General features: G+C 47.2%; 1 protein-coding gene across 1 annotated transcript in view; it reads left to right on the forward strand.

The window, feature by feature from the left end:
• tars1 (threonyl-tRNA synthetase 1) overlaps window positions 1-4,371 on the forward strand; it is an 84,796-nt gene extending 80,425 nt beyond the window's left edge. The window contains exons 17-18 of the mRNA XM_071404430.1: window positions 797-984; window positions 3,654-4,371. Coding sequence (XP_071260531.1) covers window positions 797-984; window positions 3,654-3,802 — 337 coding nt within the window. The 3' untranslated portion in view covers window positions 3,803-4,371. The remainder of the gene's footprint in view (window positions 1-796; window positions 985-3,653) is intronic.
• Window positions 4,372-10,521: the final 6,150 nt, after the last annotated feature.

Raw genomic sequence — 10,521 nt, forward strand, 5'->3', positions numbered from 1 at the left:
ACGTTCACTCTAGTCAGACTTTTTCCAAAGTAAAAAAAAGGTTAGATATTCTACCTAATTTTGCGGCTCTAAACATGAGCACATTCCCATAGGAACTCGGCTGTTTCAAAAGTGCAACGTAATTTTTCGTCCTACAGGAATACTTTCCCCCCTAAGGTTACTGTATGCTTCCCAGTCGAAAAAACAATTCACACACCTGTGAACTTTTTTGTTCGTTTCGGTCTTCGGCAGGATTTTATTTTCGTGCACAAACATTTTCTTCTTACGGTAAGTTAAAGTTCGGTGGCCGAAGTCTACGCCCCTTTGCCGGTGATTGGTCAACAGTACTTCTCCTAGTGGGAACTACAGATGGGATTCTTCAATGAAGTGACTAAGACCTCCACAAGAATGTCCAAATTAATTACAGATTACTTGATTTAATCTTCGATAAATTCAACCTATTTTGAAGAAGTGTTAGTGGGTATGTTGCTACGGTGGCTCAATAGGGACAAACAGCCGTAATATTGTATTTCAAGAGAAGATCTTTAGGGACTATATGAGTACAGCCGTTTGTTTAGCCGAGTTCTGCTGTATGCAGAATTTTACAGGAGAAACATTCTTATGACATTTCCATCAGTAAGTTTGGAGTTTGATTTCCAAAACGACGACGGCTGTAGCTTTCAAATGTAATCACTTGAAAATAAAATGCGTGGGTTACCCCAAATGTCAGGAGCTGGTACCGCGTTCAAAGCAGCTGCTTAGAGTTTTAACCGGTTAAAAACACGGTAATAAGATGTCAATACCCTCCTCTCCCCAGGCCGCTGTGGCTGTCTCCTCGTCAGGTGATGGTGGTACCTGTAGGACCCACGCTGGATGACTATGCTCAGAAGATCCGTGATGATTTCCACCGTGGAGGTCTGATGACAGACGTGGACTGTGATGCCAGCTGCACCTTGAACAAGAAGATACGTAACGCACAGCTGGCACAGTACAATTTCATCCTGGGTAAGTGGTGGTGGTGGTGGGGTATGGGCTGAGTAGTGGGGTCTAGGGTATGGGCTGAGTAGTGGGGTCTAGGGTATGGGCTGAGTAGTGGGGTCTAGGGTATGGGCTGAGTGGTGGGGTCTAGGGTATGGGCTGAGTGGTGGGGTCTAGGGTATGGGCTGAGTGGTGGGGTCTAGGGTATGGGCTGAGTGGTGGGGTCTAGGGTATGGGCTGAGTGGTGGGGTCTAGGGTATGGGCTGAGTAGTGGGGTCTAGGGTATGGGCTGAGTGGTGGGGTCTAGGGTATGGGCTTTGGGCTGAGTGGTGGGGTCTAGGCTATGGGCTTTGGGCTGAGTGGTGGGGTATATGGGCTGAGTCTAGGGTATGGGCTGAGTCTAGGGTATGGACTGAGTGGTGGGGTCTAGGGTATGGGCTGAGTCTAGGGTATGGGCTGAGTGGTGGGGTCTAGGGTATGGGCTGAGTGGTGGGGTCTAGGGTATGGGCTGAGTGGTGGGGTCTAGGGTATGGGCTGAGTGGTGGGGTCTAGGGTATGGGCTGAGTGGTGGGGTCTAGGGTATGGGTTCAGGGCCTGAGGTACAGGAAGTTAGATTTGGGTATGTCATTTTAGGTAAAGATTGAAAAAAGGGGTGGATCTTTGAGGTTTTAAACCACATTCCAAGCAAGTCATAAGTTATGGTCATGTCCTTGTCACCAACTAGCTAGTTAGCCCGACTGCTAGATCTGAAATGTGTTTGCAACAATAACAGCGGAGTTACATCTTAGCGACTGTCTTAACTTCTACTTGGTCACAATCCCGGATCCTCATCAGTAAAAAAGCTGACTAGCATAGCCTAGCATAGCGCCACAAGTAAATACTAGCATCTAAATATCATGAAATCACAAGTCCAAGACACCAGATGAAAGACAAACATCTTGTGAATCCAGCCAATATTTCAGATTTTTTAAGTGTTTTACAGCGAAAACACAATATAGCATTATATTAGCTTACTACAATAGCCAACCACACAGCAGCATTGATTCATGCACGTTAGCGATAGCGAATAAACCAGCAAAATATATAAATTTTTTCACTAACCTTCACATTCTTCAACAGATGACAGTCCTATAACATCATATTACACAATACATATATGTTTTGTTCGAAAATGTGCATATTTAGCTGCACAAATCGTGGTTTTACAATGTGAATACGTTGTCAAAATGCAGAAATATTGTCCGGAGAAATCTTGGAGAGGCACCTAATTTAATCAAATAACTAATCATAAACTTTACTAAAAAATACAGGTTGGACAGCAAATGAAAGATACACTAGTTCTTAATGCAACCGCTGTGTTAGATTTTTTAAAATAACTTTAGTACGACATACAGCTTACGTTATAGCGAGACAGCGCCCAAAATAAGGGCGGAAAAAACGTCTAAACATTTTCGACAGAAATACGAAATAACATCATAAATGGTTCCTACTATTTGATGAGCTTAGCAACAAAAGCTAGCCATGTGGCGCAGGAGTGTCCAACGCACCATAACGCAAGACAAAGGAAATACCGAAAATCGCAATAAACTGCTATAAGTCGGTTTAAAATAACTAGTTTATGATGTTTTTAACACATATATCAAATAAAATCAGAGCCGGAGATATCTAACGTCTATAACGAAAGCTTTTCAGAACGCAATCCAGAGGTCCATCTCGCGCCAAGCTGAACGGTGAAAAGACTAGACCCACCGTTCCAAGAGGTCTTATTCGTTCTCAGATAGAGCTATACACCCCATTCCACCTCTCACTGTCTATTGACATCTAGTGGAAGGCGTATGCAGTGCATGTAGACCCATAGATTTCATGCAAATTAATAGGATGCCCCTGGAACAGAGCGCCCGATTTCGGATTTTTCAGTTCCTGACAGGAAGTTCGCTGCAAAATGAGTTCTGTTTTACTCACAGATATAATTCAAACGGTTTTAGAAACTAGAGTGTTTTCTATCCAATAGTAATAATAATATGCATATTGTACGAGCAAGAATTGAGTACGAGGCAGTTTAATTTGGGAACGATTTTTTACAAAGTGAAAACAGCGCCCCCCCCTATTGAGAAATTAAACAACCGTCTAACAACACGTAGGCCTGTTAGAAGAACACTTTTATTGTGAAACTTATTAAAAGTTCATTACGGAATCATCGTCTCTCAGCCTGTCTTTGGTGCTAACGTAACGTTAGCAATGCTAGCTAGCTAAACTTGCTGCATCTGAAATAGTGTGTTCAACGATAACTGACCAATCCAGCCTCGGCTGTCCAAGCAGCCATCCAACAACACTGGAGGCCTATTGGAACTAATAAAATGTATGAAGTTTACAAGTAATTCGATATGAAAATATAGGCTGTTTAGAAAGTGCACAATGGCTGCCGGTCGGTGGGAGTGGTTTTGCCAAATGGAATCATGGGAGTTTGAGCCTTGAACAACATAAAAATGTTAAGCTGACTATAAATCTGATTCTATAGGTTTTTGAGTAAACCGCAGATGTGTTAAATAGACAGCTGGAAATGACTGGCCATAATCGATTGTATTCGTCATCTCAGGGATCCTACTTGAAAGCGTAACAGAAAAGCAATTTACAGTTTTGTTTACCACTAAACAGTCAAGACATTAAATCATAATGAAATTCTCTTTTCTGTCCAGTTGTGGGAGAGAAGGAGAAGACCAGCGAGACGGTGAACGTGCGCACGCGTGACAACAAGGTGCACGGAGAGCGCAGCGTCAACGAGTGTATGGAGCGTCTCCAGCAGCTGAAGGCCTCACGCAGCCGCAACGCAGAGGAGGAATTCTGATACCGCGGTCCTTTTCAGTGAACCGCATCTCATAGAGGATTTAAACCTTTCACTGGTTCAGCTTTGAGTCAAACACAAAGCGCAGATCAAAGCGCAGAACTCCCGAGTCCTTAGAGGCAACTCACTCGCTCGGCCTGTCTTTTACTTAACTTGACTACGCATCTGTTTCCGCATTTCTTAATAAACTGTTGGTTTTTATTTGCTTTTTGAGATCACATTCTAATTCGTTGAACGTTTTGATAAAACATTATATAGCAATCACGACTCTTTCAGTGGAACCTCCAATGTCCTCTCTTGTAAAATGTGAAACTCATGATACTGTTGATGATCTGTTGTAGGAATGTTACAAGGGATGACCTCTACTTTAAATTGATTTATACCACTTTGCCTCTTTCTCCTCATTGGTTTACATTAAAAAGGAAAACAAGAAAAAGAGAAAGTTTTACATTAGTGTAACAAGTGGAGTTCACTGCTGTCAACTGTAGGAACAACCGTTTTCATGACATCAAAGAATTGTAAATATGTAATGCAATTTTGAAAACGTAAAAAATTTAATATTTCTTACAACAGTTTGGTTTTGTTATCAAATGTCCTATCACAAGCCCTGTCCAAAAATGCACCACTTGTAAAGTTTGGTTTATTGTTTTAGGAAAGTTGGTTTATTGATTTAGGAAAGGAAATGGAAGCTGTGTAGAAGCCCTGTGTTGATTGCTAGATGTCAATGTCGAACCAATGCAGTGATATACATCTTATTGGCTTGCTATGAGCTGCTTTTCCTGAAAATGTGTATCTGATATAGCCAGCTAGTTCTAGTGTCCATTAAATGTTACAGCCACAACATCATGATCATGTAGTCATGCAGAGCAGCAAGGAGAAATCCCTGCTGTGGTTGAGCTAGCTAGAACATCAACTAGCTACCTAGAACCAGCTAGTTGATGTTCTAGCTAGTGAGTTGAGGTTCTAGCTACCGTAGTTGATGTTCTAGCTACCGTAGTTGATGTTCTAGCTAGCTAGTTGAGGTTCTAGCGAGTTGAGGTTCTAGCTAGTTGAGGTTCTAGCGAGCTAGTTGAGGTTCTAGCGAGCTAGTTGAGGTTCTAGCGAGCTAGTTGATGTTTTAGCGAGCTAGTTAATATTCTAGTGAAATAGTTGAGGTTCTAGCTAGAACATCAACTAGCTAGCTAGAACATCAAATATTTTCTAGGTAAAGCATGGACAGAGCTAGCTATATAGTAATTTTACCTCAAGCTCATCTGTTACATCCAAATTATGTTTGAATCTATTTGTACTGTAAGCTACTTCCTGGCTGAGAGTTGCTTAATTAATTAGTGTTAATTGTTCTGAGGGGAGGGGCTACCCCTACAAAAGGAGGGGCTGTGGATGGGGCAGCATTGTTTTTAGCTGTGGATGGGGCAGCATTGTTTTTAGCTGTGGATGGGGCAGCATTGTTTTTAGCTGTGGATGGGGCAGCATTGTGTTTAGCTGTGGATGGGGCAGCATTGTTTTTAGCTGTGGATGGGGCAGCATTGTTTTTAGCTGTGGATGGGGCAGCATTGTTTTTAGCTGTGGATTGGGCAGCATTGTTTTTAGCTGTGGATGGGGCAGCATTGTGTTTAGCTGTGGATGGGGTAGCATTGTTTTTAGCTGTGGATGGGGCAGCATTGTTTTTAGCTGTGGATGGGGCAGCATTGTTTTTAGCTGTGGATGGGGCAGCATTGTTTTTAGCTGTGGATGGGGCAGCATTGTGTTTAGCTGTGGATGGGGCAGCATTGTGTTTAGCTGTGGATGGGGCAGTATTGGTTTTAGCTGTGGATGGGGCAGCATTGTGTTTAGCTGTGGATGGGGTAGCATTGTGTTTAGCTGTGGATGGGGCAGCATTGTGTTTAGCTGTGGATGGGGCAGCATTGTGTTTAGCTGTGGATGGGGTAGCATTGTGTTTAGCTGTGGATGGGGCAGCATTGTGTTTAGCTGTGGATGGGGCAGCATTGTGTTTAGCTGTGGATGGGGCAGCATTGTGTTTAGCTGTGGATGGGGCAGCATTGTTTTTAGCTGTGGATGGGGCAGCATTGTTTTTAGCTGTGGATGGGGCAGCATTGTGTTTAGCTGTGGATGGGGCAGCATTGTTTTTAGCTGTGGATGGGGCAGCATTGTTTTTAGCTGTGGATGGGGCAGCATTGTGTTTAGCTGTGGATGGGGCAGCATTGTTTTTAGCTGTGGATGGGGCAGCATTGTTTTTAGCTGTGGATGGGGTAGCATTGTGTTTAGCTGTGGATGGGGCAGCATTGTGTTTAGCTGTGGATGGGGCAGCATTGTGTTTAGCTGTGGATGGGGTAGCATTGTGTTTAGCTGTGGATGGGGCAGCATTGTGTTTAGCTGTGGATGGGGTAGCGTTGTGTTTAGCTGTGGATGGGGCAGCGTTGTGTTTAGCTGTGGATGGGGCAGCATTGTTTTTAGCTGTGGATGGGGCAGCATTGTTTTTAGCTGTGGATGGGGCAGCATTGTTTTTAGCTGTGGATGGGGCAGCATTGTTTTTAGCTGTGGATGGGGCAGCATTGTGTTTAGCTGTGGATGGGGCAGCATTGTGTTTAGCTGTGGATGGGGCAGCATTGTTTTTAGCTGTGGATGGGGCAGCATTGTTTTTAGCTGTGGATGGGGCAGCATTGTTTTTAGCTGTGGATGGGGCAGCATTGTTTTTAGCTGTGGATGGGGCAGCATTGTTTTTAGCTGTGGATGGGGCAGCATTTGTTTAGCTGTGGATGGGGCAGCATTGTTTTAGCTGTGGATGGGGCAGCATTGTGTTTAGCTGTGGATGGGGCAGTATTGGTTTTAGCTGTGGATGGTGCAGCATTGTGTTTAGCTGTGGATGGGGCAGCATTGTGTTTAGCTGTGGATGGGGTAGCATTGTGTTTAGCTGTGGATGGGGCAGCATTGTGTTTAGCTGTGGATGGGGCAGCATTGTGTTTAGCTGTGGATGGGGCAGCATTGTGTTTAGCTGTGGATGGGGCAGCATTGTTTTTAGCTGTGGATGGGGCAGCATTGTGTTTAGCTGTGGATGGGGCAGCATTGTTTTTAGCTGTGGATGGGGCAGCATTGTTTTTAGCTGTGGATGGGGCAGCATTGTGTTTAGCTGTGGATGGGGCAGCATTGTGTTTAGCTGTGGATGGGGCAGCATTGTTTTTAGCTGTGGATGGGGCAGCATTGTTTTTAGCTGTGGATGGGGCAGCATTTTGTTTAGCTGTGGATGGGGCAGCATTGTTTTTAGCTGTGGATGGGGCAGCATTGTTTTTAGCTGTGGATGGGGTAGCATTGTGTTTAGCTGTGGATGGGGCAGCATTGTGTTTAGCTGTGGATGGGGCAGCATTGTGTTTAGCTGTGGATGGGGCAGCATTGTGTTTAGCTGTGGATGGGGCAGCATTGTTTTTAGCTGTGGATGGGGCAGCATTGTTTTCAGCTGTGGATGGGGCAGCATTGTGTTCAGCTGTGGATGGGGCAGCATTGTGTTTAGCTGTGGATGGGGCAGCATTGTTTTTAGCTGTGGATGGGGCAGCATTGTTTTCAGCTGTGGATGGGGCAGCATTGTGTTTAGCTGTGGATGGGGCAGCGTTGTTTTTAGCTGTGGATGGGGCAGCGTTGTTTTTAGCTGTGGATGGGGCAGCATTGCGTTTAGCTGTGGATGGGGCAGCATTGCGTTTAGCTGTGGATGGGGCAGCATTGCTTTTAGCTGTGGATGGGGTAGCATTGCGTTTAGCTGTGGATGGGGTAGCATTGCGTTTAGCTGTGGATGGGGCAGCGTTGGTTTTAGCTGTGGATGGGGCAGCATTGTGTTTAGCTGTGGATGGGGCAGCGTTGGTTTTAGCTGTGGATGGGGCAGCATTGTGTTTAGCTGTGGATGGGGCAGCATTGTGTTTAGCTGTGGATGGGGTAGCATTGTGTTTAGCTGTGGATGGGGTAGCATTGCGTTTAGCTGTGGATGGGGTAGCATTGCGTTTAGCTGTGGATGGGGCAGCATTGCGTTTAGCTGTGGATGGGGTAGCATTGTGTTTAGCTGTGGATGGGGCAGCATTGTGTTTAGCTGTGGATGGGGCAGCATTGTGTTTAGCTGTGGATGGGGCAGCATTGTGTTTAGCTGTGGATGGGGTAGCATTGTGTTTAGCTGTTGATGGGGCAGCATTGTGTTTAGCTGTGGATGGGGCAGCATTGTTTTTAGCTGTGGATGGGGCAGCATTGTGTTTAGCTGTGGATGGGGCAGCATTGTGTTTAGCTGTGGATGGGGCAGCATTGTTTTTAGCTGTGGATGGGGCAGCATTGTTTGTAGGTGGCCCATAAGGTATATGTTTGATGGCAGTACTGTTGTTCTTGTTCCGGAATCACTTTGTAAATTAACACCCTTGCACAGAAGAACTTTTGCGACTCCGCCATCTTTTTATTTTGATAGAGGTTAGGTTTTCCAGTTTAGCCTTCTGGCCTACTCTACGTGACAGTGCCACTTCACAGTTATGCTACACGGTGATGTCCTCCTTACTCTGGACAGGGCAGTGCATCAGGGGACTCAGGTTGGCTGTAAAATCCTCCCGACACAGATCCTCTTCCACATTCCTGCTGGATACCTCACGACCAGAGGCCAACTATGTGATGCACCTCAGCATGCCTGCCAGGGGCTCTGTGTCTGTTCGGTCATACCCCCTTAGGGACTCACCTGCCCTCTCCTGTTACAACATGAGACAGAGAGTATGATGGGTAAACCACAGAGTCATACCTAGACATGTTACCACCATAAAGAATAAACTAAACCCGACACACCTAGGAAGCGGGAAACCTAGTGCGCAGTTTTCTCAGAACAGCACTCGCCTGGTCATACGTGTGTGCTAAACAAACCTGTCTCCCCCCCCCCCTCTCTATCTGCCATTCACAACCTGTCTCCCCCCCCCTCTCTATCTGCCATTCACAACCTGTCTTCCCCCCCTCTCTATCTGCCATTCACAACCTGTCTTCCCCCCCTCTCTATCTGCCATTCACAACCTGTCTCTCCCCCCCTCTCTATCTGCCATTCACAACCTGTCTTCCCCCCCTCTCTATCTGCCATTCACAACCTGTCTCCCCCCCCCCCTCTCTATCTGCCATTCACAACCTGTCTTTCCCCCCCCCTCTCGATCTGCCATTCACAACCTGTCTTTCCCCCCCCCCTCTCTATCTGCCATTCACAACCTGTCTGTGTCCATGCAGCACATAGTTTATTAAGATGCATCTGTCCTGACTGAGCCAGCTAGAGGAATGTCCGCTGTGAGGTCCTGGCTTTACCAATGAGGCCAGTGGGAGAGGCCTGCGTTAAGGGACAACAGCAGCTGAGGCCCATGACTGATCACTGCGTGCGTGCGTGCGTGTGTGTGTGTGTGTGTGTGTGTGTGTGTGTGTGTGTGTGTGTGTGTGTGTGTGTGTGTGTGTGTGTGTGTGTGTGGAGTTAGAGTTTCGGAGAGAGGGCGGTTGGGGAGGTTACAGATAGAGTCAAGGAGGGGAGAGGTAGACAGATTGAGATGGGGGTTAGGGAGGGAGGGAGGTTGGGGGTCAGAGTTAGGGAGGGAGGGAGGTTGGGGGGTTATAGTTAGGGAGGGAGGGAGGTTGGGGGTTAGAGTTAGGGAGGGAGGGAGGTTGGGGGGTTATAATTAGGGAGGGAGGGAGGTTGGGGGGTTATAGTTAGGGAGGGAGGGAGGTTGGGGGTCAGAGTTAGGGAGGGAGGGAGGTTGGGGGTTAGAGTTAGGGAGGGAGGGAGGTTGGGGGGTTAGAGTTAGGGAGGTTAGAGTTAGGGACGGAGGGGGGTTGGGGGTTAGAGTTAGGAAGGGAGGGAGGTTGGGGGGTTAGAGTTAGGGAGGGAGGGAGGTTGGGGGTTAGGGAGGGAGGGGGGTTGGGGGTTAGAGTTAGGGAGGTTGGGGGTTAGAGTTAGGGAGGGAGGGGGGGTTGGGGGTTATAATTAGGGAGGGAGGGAGGTTGGGAGGTCATAATTAGGGAGGGAGGGAGGTTGGGGGGTTAGAGTTAGGGAGGGAGGGAGGTTGGGGGGTTAGAGAGGGAGGGAGGGGGGTTGGGAGGTTAGAGTTAGGGAGGGAGGGAGGTTGGGGGGTTAGAGTTAGGGAGGGAGGGAGGTTGGGGGGTTAGAGTTAGGGAGGGAGGGAGGTTGGGGGGTTAGAGTTAGGGAGGGAGGGAGGTTGGGGGGTTAGAGTTAGGGAGGGAGGGAGGTTGGGGGGTTAGAGTTAGGGAGGAATGGAGGTTGGGGGGTTAGAGTTAGGGAGGGGGGTTAGAGTTAGGGAGGGGAGATGTTGGGGGTTAGAGTTAGGTTGAGGGGGATTTGAGTTAAGGAGGGGGGATGTTGGGGGTTAGATTTAGGGAGGGAGGGAGGTTAGAGATAGGGAGAGAGGGGGGTTAGAGATGGGGAGTGAGGTAGGGGGGATAGGGAGGGAGGGAGGTTGGGGGGTTAGATTTAGGGAGGGAGATTGGGGGTTAGAGTTTAGGGAGGGGGATTTGAGTTAGGGAGGGGGATTAGATTTAGGGAGGGAGATTGGGGGTTAGGGAGGGAGGGGGATTTGAGTTAGGGAGGGGGGTTTGAGTTAGGGAGGGAGTTTGGGGGTTAGACTATATATATATATATATATATTTTAAAGCGGCCTCAGGATATGTGGTTTCCAGTTTGCAGAAAGTCCAGTGTAGATAATAGAGGTAATACGGTCGGCATT

Source organism: Salvelinus alpinus, chromosome 5 (genome assembly GCF_045679555.1).
Source record: "Salvelinus alpinus chromosome 5, SLU_Salpinus.1, whole genome shotgun sequence".
NCBI classification, from domain to species: Eukaryota; Metazoa; Chordata; class Actinopteri; order Salmoniformes; family Salmonidae; genus Salvelinus; species Salvelinus alpinus.